We start from the raw sequence: 20,130 nt of genomic DNA, 5'->3' as shown, positions 1-20,130 counted from the left end.
CTGCTAACATTGTCTGCACGTGCTTCTTACAGGAAGGTCTTGAAGGGCCAGACCCATGTGTTGGGTCTGCTGGGCAGCTGCCCTGGTGTCACAGTGCTTACAGGTGGGGTGCTAACCACAGGTCAGCACTTTGAAACCTCCAGGAGAAAGATGAGCCTTTGCTCCTGTGCAGGGCGAGCCGTCTCAGAAACCCACAGAGCAGTGCCACCTTGTCATGTAGGGTGGCTATGAGTCGGAATTGACTTGATGGCAGTGAGTTTGAGGGTTGTGTGTGTGTGTGTGAATACAGTTGATTCTTAGAAATAACTGAAACCCCGCTGAGTAACACTAAAATACTTACTGCCAATTGGTGACAGTCACAGATATGACTGATCCTGCTCTGCTGTGTTTCTTCCCCACATGCATCATTGAAGCTAATGTTAGATTCCATGAGAACCAGGAAAAAGCCCAGACCCACAGCCTTCAAAGGGATTCCAGCTTCCAGCTTCCACGGCTCAGTGCTCAAGGGAGCAGTTAGCCTCACCTTCCTCCTAGGAGCAGCTGGCGCAGGGCTCCTCCAACTTGTCAAACAGAGCCAGTTCACTGTCCCTCAGACCATTGGAGGGCCGGACTATAGTTAAAAAAACAACTATGAACAAATTCCTATGCACACTGCACAGATCTTATTTTGAAGTAAAAAACAAAACGGGGCAAAAACACCCAGTGGGCTGGATAAATGCCCTAGGCGGGCCGCATGTGGCCCCCGGGCCGTAGTTTGAGGACGCCTGGGCTGGCGGGTTTGAACATCAGCTGTCCTTAAAGTTAGCAGTTCAGTAGTTAACCAACATCACCACCGGGACTCCTTAGAAACCGGTTACCACAAAGATGTGATCTTTACCCTCATCCATGTTTATTGGCTCTACAAGAGTCTCAGGTTAAGAACCCACACTTCGCAGGTCTATCTAGATGAGATAGATAGGCAGGATAAACAACCTGGAGGAGAAAACAGTGGGGCCAACTGTTTGGGGGGGGGCATGGGAGAGGGGAATGTGGGGGAAAGAAAGTGGGGTTAACAAAACCAGGGGCAAGGAAACAAGTGATCCAAAATTGGTGGTGAGGAGGGTATAAGATGCCTGGTAAGGCTTGATCAAGGGGATTGTAACTGAGAGGAATTACTGAAACCCAAATGAAGGCTGAGCATGACAGTGGGACAAGAGGAAAGTAAAAGGAAATAGAGGAAAGAACTAGGAGGCAAAGGGCATTAATACAGGTATGTCCATATGTAAATATATTTATGATGATGGGGAAATAGATCTATGTGCATATATTTCTAGGTTTAGTATTAAGGTAGCTGATGGACTCCCTCAATGCAAGAACACTTTGTTCTGTTAAACTGGCATTCCATGATGCCTACCTTCTTGACATGAATGCTGAAGACAAAGTGGATGCATAAGCAAATGTGGTGAAGAAAGCTGATGGTGCCCGCCTATCAAAAGATACAGCATCTGGGGCCTTAAAGCCTTAAAGATAAACAAGCGCCCATCTAGATGAGAAGCAACAAAACCCACATGGAAGAAAGAAGCACACCAGCCTGTGTGATCACAAGGTGTCAATGGGATCTGGTATCAGGCATCAAAGAACAAAAAGTCCTATCATTGTGAATGAGGCGGAGTGGGGACCCAAAGCCCATCTGTAGGCAATTGAACATCCTCTTACAGAAGGGTCACAGGGAGGAGACGAGCCAGTCAGGGTGCAGGGTAGCAACAATGAAACATACAACTTTCCTCTAGTTCTCTAAAGCTACCTCCCTACCATTGTCATGATCCCAATTCTACCTTATACATCTGGCTAGACAGGAGGATGTTTACTGGTACAGGTAGGAACTGGTAACCCAAGGAATCCAGGACAGATGAACCCCTCAGAACCATTGTTGTGAGTGGCGATACTGGCAGGGTGGAGGGAAGGTGGGATAGAAAAGGGGAACCGATTACAAGGATCTACATATAACCCCCTCCCTAGGGGATGGACAGCAGAAAAGTGTGTGAAGGGCGTTGTCGGTCAGTGTAAGATATGACAAAATAATAATAATTTATAAATTATCAAAGGTTTCATGAGGGAGGTGGGGTGGGGAGGGAGGAGGGAAAGTGAGCTGATACCAAGGGCTCAAGTAGAAAACAAATGTTTTGAGAATGATGATGGCAACAAATGTACAAATGTGCTTGACACAATGGATATATGTATGGATTGTGATAAGAATTGTATGAGCCCCCAATAAAATGATTAAAAAAAAGAACCCATGGTTCAAAATAGTCCTTCTCCCTAAGGTAGGTAGCCTAAGTGTAGCAGGATTGTTAATGAGATGATTTAGCACGCCACCGTCTTTCTGTTTGTCTCTAGTCAACATTCTGGTTACTGACCTTGATTCTTTGCTTGTCTTTAGAACGTTATCATTTGTCTTACAAGATTGTGCGAACCGACAGCCGCCTGGTGCGAAGCATTCTGACAGCCCATGGATTTCATGAAGTAAGTGCCCACCTCCCTCTCGTTACCACTGAGCTGACTCCAGCTCATGGGGACCTTCAAGTGCAACAGAACGAAGGTGTCCGGTCCTGTGCTTTGTTTGGCTCTTGTATCAGCTGTGCTCATGGCCTGCATGAGGTAAGCCCGGTTTTACTAGCTCATCTAATTTGCCCAAAGGCTGAACTCCTCGCCACCTAACTGACTTTACCAATTAGCTCAGCTGGTGTGGATTGAATTACTGAGGGGCCTTACACCTAGCAATCTATAAAAACCATTTCCGCACTCCATGTGTGTGTGTGTGTGTATGTGTGTGTGTGTGTGTGCGTGTGTGCGTGCGCGCGCGCGCGCGCGCGTGTGTGAGAGAGAGAGAGAGAGAGAGAGAGAAGGGGGGCTTCTTCAATGGCGAGTGGCAGGCAAGGACTCTGGCTGACTTACACGACAAGGGGTGTGTCTGCAGGGTGTGGACAGCATGGGACTAGACTGCGAGGGTGGCTGAGAAGGCCGGCCAGTAGAAGGAGGAAGGTGAGGGCAGCCCAGGAAGCTTCAGGAGCTCCCTGAAAGCCATGAACTCCATTCATTGGCTTCGTGCCCTTCCCTGCTCAAGGATCATTTTGGAATTAGAATGATTAATGTGATTAATCAGTCAGCCAATTGAGGTCTCTGAAGTAATATTCCCTATTTTACCTCTTTGGGTTCTGATATCCATTGCAATGACTATGTAGAACTCATGGACAAAATTCACGGTTACAGGGTTTATTGAGAAAGTGAACAAGTGGTAATGCCAGCGAGAAAAGCTCAAGGCTGAACTCTGGATGGGTCACCAGGAGGTGTTAGAAAGTTCAGTCACGTTTGCTACCAAATGCCCACAGGGCGTGCTACTCTGCTGTAAGCCTCAACTCGAAGGCACTCAAGTCCGCATCTGGGGTCAGTAAGCCCAACGTTTCCAGAGGGCACCTCACTCCAGTAAGTCCCCGCCCAAAGGCACTCAGCTCCACTTCTGTGGGGCAGCAAGTCCAACTGCCCTAAGTAAGTGCCCAGAGGCCCCCCCACTCGGATCCTGCACAAAGCACTTAGCTTTACTGGCTCCCTGGCTTGGGATGCCATCATTCTGCCCATGCTCTGACTCCTGGCTTGTTACTGTTCCTCTGACGCTCTAGCTGTCCACCGTGGATCCAAGGGGCTCACTGTGCAGGGATCTCAGGTCCGGAGGATATGATCCACTCCTGCCTTTTTCTGATAATGGGATTCCTCCAACACACCCCGCTTGCTTCTCGTAGGCCTCATTTTATACACAGTAGGATGGCATTCCAGGAATCAGCAGTGAATCCTATCAGTGTCATCCCCCACCTCACCAGACCCATGCAGGGAAAGATCATTTGGTGGGAGCTGGAAGAGCCACATCAGATAATTTACTGTCCCCTGCCGGTCATTCCCTAACTCTTTTAGCCATTATCCCTTCTCTGCTGAAGGATCAACTTCCCTCCTTTCATCTTAAATTATTATTTTCTTTTCTGAACACACTCAAAGGTTCTAGGCCAGCCAGTTCATGCTTTTATACTCCCCCATTTCAATACCCAAATTTGGAATTGCCTGTCCCTACCAACCCAGCACTGAAACTGGATGGGATGGATCCTGGATCATTCACAAAGGATTAGCTTAGGTCCTGGAGTGGGCGATTGGCAGGTTTTTCAGAATCAAAGAGTAAGCTGTTCCTCAAATCAAGGGAACAATGGAAAAATGGGGTTGTCGTCATCAGGAATGCTCTGTAGATTGCCACTAGAGATATTTTGAGATATTGATTGCTAGAATTTTCCTTATTCTAAGTTAGGGTCTGAAATAGACCTTTGGAGAAAGTTCTGATCCACTTTCAGTTCTTGTCCCTGCTTGGTCTCCATGGCTGCGCATGGTGCCCATAAAAGCCGAGCACATGATTGCTGAGCGAACAAGTGAATTCATAAATGAGCGATGCGTTCCCAGTTGGCTAAAACCTTACTGTATAGTCAAATTTACGAGGATGTAAGGACAGTCTGGGAGAATTTGGGGGTTAGGGCCTCATCTTGTATTTGATAGGTAGGAATATTGGACTTTATTTTACTTGTATACCTTGATTACTTAACTGTGAAACTGCTCTTGTCTCTTGAGGCGGGTGAGAATCCCAGTGCTTTTCCTGCCGTGGCTGTTCCCGGAGAGAGGCTGTGCTGGCGTGTCTTACCTTCTCCTTTCTTGTGTGCCCTCAGGTTCATCCGAGTAGCACTGACTATAACCTCATGTGGACAGGGTCCCACCTGAAGCCCTTCTTACTTCGCACCCTCTCTGAAGCACAAAAGGTTAACCACTTCCCCAGGTAATATTGCTATAGCTGCTTTGCTCCATCTAAAGGTTACCTGGCATTTGAACTTGTAGCCAGCAGCGATAATTAACGTCTTTTTAAAAAAGAAAAAGATACCTGTGATATAGTCGGGCAGCAGCCTGCGCGTGTCTCCCTGGGAATATGCAAAGACCTTCCAGGGCTTTGTAGATAAAGATCCCAAGTTCCAGGAAAACTGAGCTGCTTGAGAACCTGGAGGGGGGTTGGGGGGTGGGGGGGTGGTTTTCCCCTCCCTTTTCTTGGTTACTCTGTTTCCCGTCTATCAACGACTGACCCATCTAGAAAGAATCCGTATTTTCCATGGGCGTGAAGATCTCAAGGGATCCAAACATACTCTGTCCAGTGAAAACCAGCGTCTAATCGCATGCTGGCAGCAGCAGGACAGAATCGTCTTTGAGTGATGGTGGTCTCTGCTTCTTGGCTTTTGAAATAATTGAAGGAGAGCAGAGTCCAGTTGTCAGCCAACAGAGCTTTAAACGTAGTTTGCAATGACACATCATTTCATCATCTTTTACACAATATCCAAGAAGGAAGTCAAGGAATTGAATGTCATTGCTATAGAAAATGCTATCAGTCACAGTCATTGACGGGAGGATCGGTAGTAGGAGCCCAACCCTTAGTGCTTAGCTGCTAACTGAAAGGTTGGTGCTTTGATTTCAAGGTCAGCAGTTCAAAACCACCAGTCACGCTGTGGGAGAAAAATGAGGCTCTCTAGGCTCTCCTAGAAAGCGTAGTCTCAGAAACCCACAGGGCAGTTCTACCCTGTCCTGTAGGGTTGCTATGAGCTGACATTGACTTGATGGAAGTGAGTTTGGCGTTTTGAATGGCTTTATGGGAGACAGACCTGGTGGATGTTCTGTAAAGATTATAGCCATGACAATCCTATGAGGCATTTTATCTGGTCACAGGCACTCTTGAGGGGTTGAAATTGTCTCAGCAGCACCTTGCAGCACCAACGAAGAATTTCACTCTATGGACAGCCTGCAGTGTGGGGCCAGACCCAGGCTCTGCTCAGTGGCCTGGGCCAGGTAGTTCCCCCTTTGCAGTATCACTTCTTGTTGGCCCAAGGAGGGTGCTAAAGGCACATTGCTTCGGAGGCCTGTTGTGGGGGTTGAATATTGCCAAGTCGAGTGCTTAGAACGGTGCTTGCCACACAGTGAGCACACGATACGTGTTAGGTACTAATATGTGAACAAGATCTCTCCGTGTTTGTAGCTCTCAGAAAGAAAATAGAAGTACCATTGATGCTGAGCTCTGTGTCCCTCTGGGAGTAAGTGCTGTTCAGCGGGGGAGAGGTGCACGGCCTCACCCGAGGGGCAAGCTGGTCTCATCCAGTGTGTGAAGAGAGAGACCTCCAGTGCCATATTCCTTACTTGATCTGTGGTCACATGTTTCATTTCCAGGACTTATTCTCCATTTATGACTGTCCCTTATTTTCTCCTTGTCTCCCAACAAATGTGTGTTCGCATGTTTAATATTTTTAATCACAGTTTATAATATTTTTGGTAACAGTACAAAACCTAATGTTTAATCACACACACGTGGGTGGACATGGTTATAACTGGTCAGTCACAGGGCTATTAAAATGTATACTTACAATGAAACTGTAAGCGCCAGAACGCAACAGAACTGCCTTATTTTTCCAACTCTAGCAAATTTTCTGCATTTGACAGGTTGCAGTCTTACTGTCTATTTAGTTTTTGTAGAAAATATTTGCATTTCCGTCTTCAACAGGATTCCGTCTCTCACAGGTATTGGCTTTCATAAGTTTAGTGCGTATGCATTTATATGCAGCCTTTTGGTGTAGAGACGGTAGGTTAAGGTAGAAGATTTACAAACATTCCATATGCTGTGAGGCCAAGCTGTACCTGGGTCGTGCAAATGGCTTGTGTTCTGCGACGGGCCTAAAAGTATGGTGGTGGTTTGACCCCGGCCCATGCCCTGCAGAAGCAGTCTCAGGCCCCGGGTAGCAGTTCTGCCCTGTAACACAGGGGCTGCCATGTGTCCCAATCTTTAGCTCAGCAGCGGTGGTTTGGTTTTTATTCTTCATGGGAAGTGGGATGAGAGGATGAAAAGCAAAGGAGATTGATTGCGTGAGGATTCAAGGGCACCGGGAATGGTTTCCGTCTTGATGGGAGGAGGGTGGCCCTGGAGTGTACTCACGTTGTAAAACTGGGTCAACCTCCTCCCTGCCCCCCCCGCCCCCTTGCCCACTCCATGCGTCTCTTTGTATGGAGGAACATCAGTTTGAATCCATGAAAACAGTGAAAAATCTACTGGGGTAAACAGAGCTTTCTTTCCCTTTCATAACTTTTTAAAAAGGGGAATGATAACTTTTTAATAAAGCTGGCTGATGGTGAATATTGAAGCCTGGTGTTAGATTCCTTTTAATGCACTTGAAAGTGTGTTGTTGAACTTTATTCTCAAATAGCAATTACCGTTCATCAGATCCCTTGGAGCAATTTAAATTTATGATGAAACATCTCAGATACCAATTTAAACACGAAAAGTTGCCCAAAATTCATGTAGGGAATATCAAGTGAAAAAGTTAGAAGACTCCTAATGCTGGGCGTCTTTTTCTTATTCCCTGGTTCTGTGTTTCTACAATCCCGAGGAGAGTTACCTGGAGTGCTATTTAAAACTATTCATTTCAGGTCCCATTACAGATTTATGAAATTGCCTTTGCCAGAGTTTTATTTTTAAAATGCACCTTCTAGTTGCGTAACTGTTCCAGGTGAACATGCACCTAGAAAGTTCTACAGCCAAGCTCCACATGGTTAGGTTCCAGAGACAGGTCATGATGTGAAAATGGAGGCCGACCCTGTCAGGATGCAGGGTGACTACAGCAATCCAGAACCCCCAAGTCACCAGAATCAGGGCCCAGCCAGGTTGACACAGTTAGTGAGTGCTTTTTTCGGCTCCCACCTCAGCATGCCTAGCTACCAGCTGTATATTTTGCAGACACAAAATAGTCAGAGAGTAGACTTTTTAATCTTGTTGTAAATGTGAAATGTCGAATAACAAGATAGTTGGTAAGTGAGAAGTAGGCGTGTCTTTAAAAACAGTGGGGTGGCTTGGATCATGGAAGTTTGGAAGTGACTGTTGTAGACTAAATCAGTGTTCTAGTGTGGTCTCTGGACCATCGGTGACAGACTCGCCTGGGGTGCTAATGTAAAATACAGAATGTCTTTCATTGTAGAATTTTGTGGGGTGAGGCCCACGCACTTCTATTTCTAAGAAGCTCTCCAGGTAACCTCATGCATACTGAAATTTGAGTAACCCAGAGTTCTGAAGGGGAGCATTGGACACGAAAAGTATTTGTTGAGATTTAGCAAAACAGGTCTTGAACTTAAGAAACCATTGTGAAAAATTGAACTGAGCATGGAGCAGGTATGCAATAAGTAGGTTCAGAACCGATGCCAAGAAATGGTTTTTAAATATTGGAGCAGACCTTAGGTTCATAAGTCCGGGTGATGCTAAGTGAATTAAGTGCCTATTTTGAATACACTGTTGTGCACTCCTGATATATGTAGTAATTATTCACCTGACTTAAGGTGGTCATTTCCTGACTTTATCGTTTTCTCTCTCCTATCTGTCAGTGATATAATTTAGTCCTCCATGGAATTCTTAACCTAGTGACCTGAGACTTTATACTGCAATAGGATCATGGAAGTGTGAAATGAAGGTCTACTGTAGAGTTTATGTAGGAGTGCCCCGGCTTAATGTTTTATAATTTATCTCTAGGTTCTAATATCTATTGCAATGGTAAACAGAATTCACAGACCAAATTCATGATTAAAGAGTTTATTAAGGAAATTACAAGTTGTAATGCCAGTGAGAAATGGTCAGCGTTGAGTTATCAGGACCTGTTACAAAGTTCTGTCACTTCTGCTAACAAAGGCCCAAAGGGCTCTAAGCCTCAGCTCAAAGGCACTCAGCTCCACTTCTGTGGGCTAGCATGCCCAACTCCCTCCCCCAATTACCCGCACAGAGGCATCCCGCTCCAAAAGCCAGGCTGCTGCACAAAAGCCCTCGGCTTGCTCCCTGAGTTGGTGTGTTAGTCCAGGTTGACTAGAGAAACAATTCCAGAGATCTTGTGTTTAAGAAAGAGCTTTATATCAAAGAGAAATTGTATATCGAGAAAACATCCCAGCCTGGTCCAGATCAAGTCCATAAATCAGATCTTAGCCCATATGCCTGATGCGAGTCCATAAATTCCTCTTTAGACTCTTGCAGCAACACATGCAATGATGGCGAATGCAGGAAGATCACAGGCCAGTGGGTAGAAAGTCTTGTGGATCCAGTGGCAGTGGAAACATCGTAGTGCTGGCGGAGTCTCCACGGGGCTCCTTCAGCTTCCTGGCTAAACAGCGGGAAAGGGAAGACAGGAAGAGAGCTGGATCTGGCCTCCAGTGAGCTATTTATCTCAATAGTGCCTCCATATGGGGTTTTCAACCTGTGACTTGGTTGACAGGCTAGACTGTACCCCTTCATGCACGTTGACAGGAGCTTGCCACAGTTGGGTCATCCATCATTCTGTCTCTAGCTCTGACTCCTGGTTCTGCTGCTGTGTCTCTGATGGTCTAGCTTTCACCTGCGTGCAGGAGGTTCACTGAGCAGAGACCTTGGGAGCAGAGGACGTGCTCTCCTCCTGCCTTGATCCTGCTTCTCAGAGGGCTCATTTTGTACACAGCCGGATGGCACTCTGGGGAATCCTGTTCACAATGACTCACATGTGAACCCTGTCAGCATCTTCCCCACCTTCTCACCAGATAAATGCAGGGAAAGGCCTTTGGGTAGGAGTTCGAGACTTTGCCTGGAAGAGTCACATCACACAATTGACTGCCCCGGCAGAGGAACACACCAGCTTCATGGTACATACATCACTATCACAGCTTTCAGTTCATAACCCGTATGAGACGTTAGACGATGACAACAGCTATGTTGTTAGGAAGAAGACCTCACTTGTGTAAAGTGGAAGCCCGTCAGTGAGGTTAATTGGCGCAGTGGCTGCAACAGTGGGTTCAAGCAGCAGTAGTCAGGTGACTCTGGGTCTGAAGTAACCTGACACAGCTAACTAACAACAGCATTCCTGGTCTGCACATGGAGAGCTGGACCCAGTTCTCATTTTCCGGGACAGCCCTGTTTTCAAATAGGCTGATCTTTTTCTGGGGCAAAATAGTAATAAAACTTCTCAGAATTTCTCCAACTCATCTACATCTGTGCCCGGAATCAACTCAGACTTTTTTTAAATATATATAAGTCATTTTATTGGGGCTCATACAACTCTTATCATAATCCATACATACATCATTTGTGTAAAGCACATTTGTACAGTCGTTGCCCTCATCATTCTCAAAACATTTTTGCTCTCCACTTAAACCCTTGATATCAGCTCCTCATTTTTCCCCTCCCCACTCCCCCTCCCTCATGAACCCTTGATAATTTATAAGTTATTATTTTGTCATATCTTGCCCTGTCCGACGTCTCCCTTCACCCACTTTTCTGTTGCTGCATGTAAAGTATATGTCAGTGAATAAATCCAAACAAGAAAACCCATTTGATGGAAATGACTAATATACTTTGGGGCTGACCGAATGAATGATAGCTATGGGGCTTAACATCGGGGCTTCAAAAAGTACGTGGAGAAGTTCCATGATCTTTTAATTCCATGTTTCCATGGCCTTTTTGAAGCCTCCTTGTGAGACTGTTCAGAGAGTGCTCTCGAGCCGCACACTGTCCCTGTCTCTCCTGTTGTAGGTCTTATGAACTCACCCGGAAGGACCGCCTGTACAAAAACATCATCCGAATGCAGCACACGCACGGGTTCAAGGCTTTCCACATCCTCCCGCAGACCTTCCTCTTGCCGGCTGAGTACGCGGAGTTCTGTAGTAAGTGCTCGCCCGGGGGCCGCCCCCCGCCCCTCAAATGGGGGCAGTTGTACCCCAGCGGCTGCCTCCAGGCAGTAAAACAGAGGAGCTTTGTACTCCACCCCCCCACCCCCAAACAAGGTGTTTCACGGTGAAACTGTTTTCATCCGATGGTTTAGCCATTCACGGAAGGACACAGACCTGTCGCATCTGCGTGCCCAGCTTTGTGACCAGCGCTGACGCTGTCTCCGCACGGCAGGGACATGGCATTTGCTTGCTTCTGTGGTGTTTCTTGGCGTTTGAGGAGCACTTGTGACACCTTGACTGGCTGACTTGGTGCTTTTTATACTGTGGGGTATGTTAGCGTGGAGAGGAGCCCATTAGTCACCCCTTCCCTTGAGTTCAACCAAGGAAGGACGGAAAGGCCAGCGCTGTTGTAAATAGATAGGAAAACCACAGCCTGGCCGTGGATCTGCAGCGGGCAGCTTGGGTCTTTTGCTTTGAAGTGAACTTAGGGATCTGCGCTCTGTAGCTTCTCTCCCTAGCTTGCGCCCTCGCTGTGCGGAGCGGCCGTGGCCGGCGGGGCGGCAGGCCTTTGTGAGAATGTGGAGAGTAATCATTGGTCACATGTAATGGGCGTTCACTTCTAAGTGCTGCCTCAAGAGTAAGAAGCCAGCTCCCACCGAGTTGATGTCAACTCATGACCATTCAACATGGGTCACAGTAGGACTGGGTCCCCTTGATTTCTTTGGAAGTAGATTGTCAGGCCTTTCTTCTGAGGTACCCCCAGGTGGATTTGAAACCTCCCAACTTTGGGGGGAACGATTTGCACCAGTCAGGCACCAACCCTGTGGGAGGAGTACTGTTATGGTTTCTGCCTTACTGATGGGAGATTAAGAAGTTGTCCATCCGTTTGGGAGCTTGTACATGGTACAAGTGAGACTCAAACGCAGGCAGTTTGACTTCAGAGACTCCTCACGACGGTGCTTTATTGCTTCAGACACTGGGCCTCCCGTATGCATTGGCCACTTTTCCGTTGTGGCCCATGAGGGAAGAAGCGACTTCTCCCATGAGGAGGAGTAGGTGAGACACACTGGGACGGCAGACACACAGCTTTTCCCCTCTCCGGAAGTCCATGGAGAATTATTGTAATTTTGGAAGCAATTACTTGATTATGTGATTACAATGTTGAGGAAGTGATCTGGAAAGAGGAGGATGTTTCCCCTGCCCCATCCAGGAGCTCAGACCCACTGCCATAGAGTTGTTCCGACTTAGAGAGTCCTCACTAGACTTGGTGATCTTTGGTTTTATAACCTGTTGGACTTGGTAGTCTGTCTGGTCACTCGGTGGTTTGGAGAGAAGGATGCCAAGAACTTAGGGGAGGGACTCCTGCTTCCACTTTGGTGAGGCTGTCTGCCTGATAGGATGATTTGTTGCATCTTCTGGGACCATAGGTCGACAGTTCAGTGCTTGCCCGTGAAGGGTCCGAACAGAACTGGCTTTAAAAGCACACTGACAGTTGAAATTTTGTAGGAGAGGATTTTACTGTTTGACTTTGGCAAAATGCCTCAGCTTTTTCATGGGCACCATGTGTATGGCTTTCAGGACACCAGGCCCACCCAGCAGTTTTGTCAGGATGTGTGCCTTAGTCTCTGAGGGCCAATGGGCTGGTGGCCGTAACCAAATGCCCCGCGTGGGTGGCTTGAAGGAGCGGAAGTCTACTTTCTCACAGTTCTGGAGGCGGGAAGTTCAAACCAGGGCTTCGGCTGAGTTAGCTTTCTGCTGGGGCCCTTGGGAGTAACCCTTCCATGTCTCCCTCCATTCCTGAGGAGAGAAATCAAGAGAAATTCAGTCTCTCAATAGTCTCTTATCTACTGATTTTCCCTGCTTGGAAACAACGACTTTTGCTGCCCCCTAAGGCCTTTTCCGCACGACTGCAGGGGCCACCACTGAGTGAGGATTAGCTGGCCTGCTCTCCAGTCTGAGACCTCTGGGTCTGTTGTCACTACTTCTCCTCCACGTCTCCTCGGGGAACTTGCCAGCCCGTGGGAGGCTTGGGGTCAGCAGTCTACTTTCTCTGCCCACGATGCAAAGGGATTTAAAGCATACGTCCAGACCCAGGAAAGGGACAAGAGTCAAAGCCACGTTTTCTTCACTGAGTTCTTAGAGAGCGATTTCTTCCCTGTCCACTTGTGCTGTGTGTGTGTCCACTCATCTCTCCCTGTAAGTGCTAAGGAATCGCTTAGGAAAAGGAGCCTAGGTAGGGGGTCTTGCTTTTGGCTCACATAGCTACTGTCTGCTGGGTGTCCTCCCCCCCCCCCCCCCCCCCCCCCCCCGGAGGTGAGATACTGCAGGTTGCTGGAGGAACCTCTAGAGAAGAGCCTGATGTTTTGTTTCATCCTCCCATCCAAGTAATTGCTAAGGGGGAATGGTGGGAGCAGACACCCAGGCGTGCTGCTTTTGTGTAAGGATTTTCAAAGCTGCAGTCTTCAGTGGGAGCCCTGGTGACTCTGAGCGTTAGGCATGAGGCTGCTCACTGACCAGTCTGAACTCACCAGGGGCTCCACAGGGGAAGATGAGGCAGTCTGCTTCTGTAAAGGCTCAGAGCTTTGGAAACTAGGAGACCTTTCTGCCCCGGCCGGTGGGGCCTGCTTGGGGTGGGGATTGACTTCTCACCAGTGGACGGGGTTGGGTTTGGGCTCTTCCCTAAGGAATGTGGGGAATTCTGTGGGAAGCTGATGACATAGCCATACAGGAATTTAAGGTAATAAGCCCTTGTCCCTTTTGTTACTCCTCCCCATGTTTTGAGCAGATTCCTATTCAAAGGATCGGGGACCTTGGATAGTAAAACCAGTGGCCTCCTCTAGGGGGCGTGGCGTCTACCTGATCAACAATGTAAGTATGGGGCCTTCCCTCTCTTGTGGTGTGTTCTCGCCTTCACTTCCCTCTGCATCCTAATCCTGGCTGCTTCATTCCCAGCAGCTGCTCTGTCTGTAGACTCAGCTGTGGGAGTTGAGGGCGGGTGTGAGGGAGCTACTGTTTGCTCTACTGGCCGCATCTCCTGCCATGCCACTGGGACCCCATCGTTAAAAAGTCACTTGTAGAAACTGCGGGGCAGGCAGCAGATAAAGAGGTACATGCTCTGTTTTTAGCACACGATGAGGATGACTCTCCATGCCGAGGTATTCGGGGAGTAGATGTGAGGCAGTGGTTGATGGCTCAGCTGCTGACCCAAAGGGGGACAGCTTCTACCACTCCAGCAGCCCTGCCTGAGAAAGCCCTGGGGAGGGGGGACCCTGTGTGGCAGTTCTGCTCTGCCGCATGGGTCCCCATGCGTTGGAATCTCTTCAGTGGCACACAGCAAGAGTGGTCATTGGGCGTGACTGTGTTTAGCTCCATCCTTGGGATCATCAGACAGAGCCTCCTGCTAGTGTAGCATCCTCACTGCTGCAGTGTCAGCTACTGCTGCTCTGCTTTCCTTCCTTCCTACACCCGCCTTTTCTTCCCAAAGCTGTCAGTGTGTGTGTGTGTGTGTGTGTGTGTGTGTGTGTGTGTGTGTAAAATCCCCGATAACAGTTGTTTTACAATTAAATACATATGCAGGGCACATAAAATATAATTAAACCCCACCCCAGTCTCTTTCCCTGGCTTTACAACACTGGTTAGTGATTTGAATGTGGTTAATTAAAAAGAGTTGTACAATCATCACCACCATCAGTTTCAGAATATTTTCTTCCCTCTTGTATTTGCTCCCTATTTCCTTTCAGTCTTCCCACCACCGCCACCATACCTGTGCCCCCAGTAATCCCCTAATTCAGTTACTTTCTCAATAGCTTCATCTATCCCAGAATCCATACTGGAAAGCATTAAAAAAAAAAGGAAACACACATACACACAAAATAAACTTGAGGAAAAAGCAAGAAGCTTTAAAAACTAGAACTTTAAAATGGGTCAAAAGGGAGATCAACTGATCTGGTATCACATTTTCAATTAGTGACGCCTGCCATAATTGAGTTTATGATATTCTCTGTCTGATAGCAAGGCTGCTCACACCCCTCAACTGTGGTCAGAGGGGATTCATCAGAAGCTTAAGCCGCACAGGATCCTGCAGGTGGATTTTCGGCTCCCACTGTCATTCCTTCAAATCGAATATTCACAATTTAAACTCTGATCACATTCTCTCCTTCAGATGTAGATTTTACTATTTATCATCCTTGGGTCACATAGGGTAGTGTGCTTCTTACTGTGGACTTAGTTCACACACACACACACACACACACACACACACACACACACACCTGCCGTTAAATCAGCTCAGACTCCTGACCCTAGAGGAACTGCCCTTCTGGATTTTCGTAGCTTAAAATCTTTTCCTCAGGGCGTTGTCTAAAACATAATAAAAGTATTTAACATTAATGCAGACTTTAGAGCACTGGAGCCCCTGAAAATTATCCAGTATTTAAGTCTAGGGTCTTTATTCTGCTTATTCAATGGGCCCATTCAGTTTGAAGACTAATGTTTTTCTTTAGTTCAGAACAAGTTACTTTTGATTCTCTCTCTGCATTCACCACTCCTTTGTGAGGCATTCTGGGCCTTCCCTTCATGCAGCATTACTCTCATTTTTGTATTTGTCTATTCCTCCTCTTTATCTTTTGACTCACTAGTTTGGGCTTCACCTGCTTTGTTACTCATTCCATCTAGGTTGTATTTCCCTATTAGCTACTATAGTTTATTTTCCAGAAACTCGTGCACTCTGATTTGCTGGGCCTCTTTTGTTTGTTTGTTTTAAATAACCAGACTTTTTCTCCATCCCCCTTTTAAATATTGGATGCAGTTTGCATGCTGATGTTCTGAAGATGCCAGATGAATTTTTTTAAAGTTCTCTTTGGCTTCTTGACTTTTCTTGGCTGCCTCCAGGGTTGGTTGTATTTACTCATCATAGATCTTCCCCGCCCTCTCCTGCTATTGGACTCTCTCAATTCTGATGATCCTCCTGTGATGCATCATGCTTATAAACAAGACTAGATGGATGGAAACCAGCTGCGGTCCTAGGTTTCCCTGATTCAGGTCTGTGTAAGGGCCGAGCGTTTAACTGCCAGGCTTCATTGTAGTGGGGATGGGGGGGGGGGTGCATGCTCCCTTCTTCTTTGCTAGGCTACTGAGGGTCTTGCTTTAGGGCTAGAGAGACTTGTGTGTGCCCTGCCTCCTTTCTGTTCTGGTGTGAGGACAGAGCACCGTCCTGAGGTGTTACCCTGAGTGAGGGGGAAGTTCTGTTTTGGACACTGGAGAGGGACCTCATGTGACAGAGCTGGACAGCCCCACAGATTTCCTCCACCTCCAAATGCAGCTTGTGTCTTAGTTGTTTGAGGTGTGTGTGTGTGTGTGTGTGTGTACCAATTTTCTTAGTGGTTATATGTTGGGCTGTTAAGCACAAGGCCAACAGTTTGAAACCACCAGGCACTCTACAATAGACAGACGTGGCTTCTCTATCACAGTGTCTAAACCCCAGAGCAGTGCTACCTTGTCCTGTAGGGAGGGTCCTATGAGTCAGGATTAACTCGATGGCAGTGAGTCTGTTGGCTGGTTGGTTTGTTGGTTGACTTGTTTGTTTGCTTGTTTTGGACATCCTTCATGTTTCTTGACTCCTAGCTTTGATTTTTTTTTTGGGGGGGGGATCTCCTTGGGGAGATTGTGTTCACCTCTGAGATTTTCCTTGCTGTGTTTTCACAACCTGATTCCATCTGCTTTCTACCTGTTAGGATTTCCTTACATTGTGGGTCTGTTGATGGCGCCTTTTAACTGTACTCTAGCCCTATTAGCATTTTATTCTTTTTTTTTTTTTTTTTAATAAAATTCTTTCCTGCCCCTGAAGTGGAAGGCAGGAAGAGAAAGGGGAAGATGTGGTGTGTGTGGTTACTGCGCCATCGTAAATTCCCCACACATTTTTCTCCCATCTCTCCTGGTGTCTGGGCGATTTCCTTTATGTGCAGTCTGTCACCCCAACACCCTAAGTTCAGTCTGTACTGAAAAGGTGCAGTCAGTACTGCTGGCCCGACTTAGCCTGATGCATGTTCTGAAATCCGGTTCTGACCAGGCAACTCCTGCAGCCCCAGGCCCAGATACCTGTCTTGTGACCTGGGCCCGCTCACTCCAGAGGCCTCTACCTGGGTCTCATGTGGTTGACACGACACGCCTGGGGTCTAGTCTCTTCTCTCTTCTCGTCTCTGACCTTGGGCGTGAAGGCTCCTGCTCAGATGCATGTTGTCCTCCAGCTCTGTTCCAGGAGTGCTGGGGTGGGGGTGGGAGGGTCGTCTGACTCCCCCACCCCATCCCCCTGCACCCCAGGTGGTGCTAGCTAGACTTGAGGGTTTGGGCTGGCAGATGGAATTGCTGTTGAAAGTCAATTGTAGTAGAAGTTAGCTGTTCGTTTTCTTCGACACAAGTCCCTGAAGAAGAGGCCCCATTCCCAGCTCACTTGGGGGGTTCTTCTTTATGGAATGCTTGTTCTGTCTTCGTGACTTGCCATTTTAAAACCATCGTCAGAAAAGACAGAGATTGAACTTTCCTGGTCAGGCCTGAGAGGCCTGTGCCCTAACTCTTTACAGGACGCTGAGCCCCATAAAGGGTGACAGGTCTTTGGAGAATGTGGTTGGCAGGCTCTCTAAAAGTCTCTTTCCCCTCCCACCTCTCTCTGGGCTGAATCCCTAGAGACCCCCTGTGTAGATCAAAGGACTTGGCAGGACCCTTTTGCTCCCCCACTCTTCACCCCTGGGAAGCTGTGGAATGAGTCTGATTCTTTGAGGTATTTGGCGAGGGTGCCAGACAGAAGCCTGGGAAGATGCCAGCCGGCACAAAAGGAGCCAGCAATCTGTACACAACGGGAGAATAGTCTCATTTCACCCCCAATCTGGAATTTTGTCCCCTTTTACCCAGACCTAAAAATCTCGTCGTTCGTTCCTACGGGTTCCTCTGGCCCTGCGCAGAGGGCCTCGCCTTCCCCCCTTTTCCATACCTGGATCCTTTCCCGTGGAATATGTGACCTGTTAGCCAACTGGATGAAGTAACTCTTTCCAAGGCTGCTGCCTGCTTTCCCTGTAGGCTGGAGAGGAGGGAGGGGAGCGCTGATGCCGAGGGGCTGTAAGCAGAACTAATGTGAGGGTGCCGGGGGTTGGGGGGGAGCAAGGGAAGGAGGAGGTGGAGTTAGATATAGGGGCCAAGCGAAAAAACATTTCTCTCCGTCTTCCCACTGGAGCCAGAGGGCCTCTTACTGAAAGTTCCCTGTAACGGTTGTAACCCTTTTGCTTTTGGAAAATACCTTCAAATAGTGACTCTGACCATTGCGAGAGCAGGCTGAAGGGAAGAAAAGACTTGGCTTTTACATCACCCCAAAAGAAAGGGTGGGCTCCTGCTCTTGGAAGCATCAACGTGGTCTCTGACGGCCTCTGTAGGGCCTCCTGGAGCGGAGCTGTGCTGGCTCCAGACCCTTCGGTGACCGTGACTAAGTGCCACATTTTCCCAATTTCGTATTTTCAGCTCGATGAGGGGCCGGGCTCGGGGTCTGCTGGTGAAGGTATGACTGTGACGACGGCGGTCTGCCTCAGCGGTCTGCCTCAAGTAAGGGCGCAGTCCCGCTTGCCCGCAGATTTGGAAGCCGCGGGAGCATGTGGGCCATTCTTCACTTCTATCCTGGTGGGAAATTCTGATGTGATTTCATGTCACGTGCCCTCCGAGCATCCCACCCCCTTTGTGCAACAAATACTTAGAGGAGTGTGCCAGGTCCTGTCACCCCCTTAAGACCTCTTGAGGATTTCTCCTGCCTCTCCATGATAGCTCAGTGCCCGGTTCTGAGTTCTGTCGAGTCGCGCACGCTGACAGTTAGAGACATGCAAACAGGGTTGCGTTCGCTGTATGTGTCTGAAAGGGCCTTTCCGTTGCAGACCCGGTCCTCTGTAGATGGACCCTCTGAGCTCGGTACTGCTATGTCCTTCCTACGTGGTGGAGTTTAAGATAGTAACTCATGCCTCATTGGTTCCAGAGCTGCCTTTCATGTGCCATATCCATTTGTTTGTGGTTGGGAATGTACACAGCACAAGGTGCACTCAAGCAGTGGCTTCTGTCTGTACGACTCAGTGGCACCCGTCCCATTCTTTGAGTGAGGGGAAGCCCCCCTGCGTTGTGGACATGACCTCGCTGCCCTCTGATTCCCATAGATTCTTTGGAGTTGCTGTGGTCGGTTTGAGCCCGTCCTGACAGATCATCAGACAGCACCATGCTTAGGCAGATGCTCTGTCCTGTAGCTCAGCTCGTTGGGCCTTGGGGCTAAGACTTCGAGCATGGCTGCGGTTTCAGGAGTTCCTCTAGCCACCATGGCTCTCGAAACTCTGAATTCCATGAGAATGTGACATTCTTTTCTGCAAGCCCCCTCATTTGATGGGGTTCTTCTGTAGAATCTTTGGGCAAAATGTTCCATCAGAGTAGCTGGTTACCAGCCAGTGCTTTGGATCCCATGGCCGAGGAGGCCATTGTCCGAGGCAATGGGCCGCACATTGATTTCACTTCCTTCTCCTGCTCCTGACTCTCCCCCTTCTTCTGTTGCTCCAGCAGAGAGACAGCAAGTGTTATACCTTGGATGGCCTCTTGCAAGCTTTGAAGACCCAAAGCTTTGTGCGTCCAATTAGAAGGTGGAACGGAAACACTAAACACATTATTAGGCCGGTTAGTTGGGATTCCCCATGAACTCACGGTTCTGAATCTCCAAGCGAGGGACCTAAACCCCAGGAGGTATTTGGTTGTACATAAACAGCCTCAACCATTACTCTTTATTTTGTCCTTATAAATATATGTAGCATACAACTTTTTCAGAGCACACACTTTAAACCACTGTAGCATTCTACCTGATCACTTAGCAGATCCTCTGAGAAAAGTTGACCATACGCTTTCAACTTCCAACATATCAGTATTTCTCCTTTAGTGTACTTTGTTAACTTGAGTGGGTTGGGATTGTTGAAAGAACCCCTACATTAGTTGCTCGTGGGCATATCAATGAGACCATGCTCAGACCGCCCTTCTCTCTGTGAGCCTACAGCTTCATTCCTAGTGCAGATAGCAATGGGAGCCCCGGAAAGTTCAGCTCTTCCCGGTCTCTGAATAAGGGGCAGCATGAGAGGAGGGGGACGAGGGGTGGGCCTTAGATTCACCCTGGAGTGAAGTCCACTAGTGCACTCACGGTGTGAAGGACAGCTGGGGGTCCCGGAGCTACCGTAGTCTGTTAGATGTTACTCCGTACAAAAAGCCACACATGTAATTTTAGGTTTGGCCCACAGCCTGCTGCTTCCTGCCTGCCCTGATTGCATCAGCTCTTACACACCATGCTGGCTCCACACGGAGATGGTC

General features: G+C 48.1%; 1 protein-coding gene across 7 annotated transcripts in view; it reads left to right on the top strand.

Annotated features, from left to right (window-relative positions):
- TTLL5 (tubulin tyrosine ligase like 5) overlaps window positions 1-20,130 on the top strand; it is a 272,493-nt gene that overhangs the window by 18,344 nt on the left and 234,019 nt on the right. For all 7 annotated transcript variants that reach the window (XM_075531002.1, XM_075531000.1, XM_075530999.1 and 4 more), the window contains exons 4-7: window positions 2,420-2,502; window positions 4,737-4,843; window positions 10,628-10,758; window positions 13,550-13,632. In XM_075531002.1, coding sequence (XP_075387117.1) covers window positions 2,420-2,502; window positions 4,737-4,843; window positions 10,628-10,758; window positions 13,550-13,632 — 404 coding nt within the window. The remainder of the gene's footprint in view (window positions 1-2,419; window positions 2,503-4,736; window positions 4,844-10,627; window positions 10,759-13,549; window positions 13,633-20,130) is intronic.

The sequence above is a fragment of the Tenrec ecaudatus genome, chromosome 14 (genome assembly GCF_050624435.1).
Source record: "Tenrec ecaudatus isolate mTenEca1 chromosome 14, mTenEca1.hap1, whole genome shotgun sequence".
In the NCBI taxonomy this organism is placed as follows: Eukaryota; Metazoa; Chordata; class Mammalia; order Afrosoricida; family Tenrecidae; genus Tenrec; species Tenrec ecaudatus.
The sequence above is the reverse complement of the archived record's forward strand: the minus strand, read 5'-3'. Positions and strand labels throughout refer to the sequence as shown.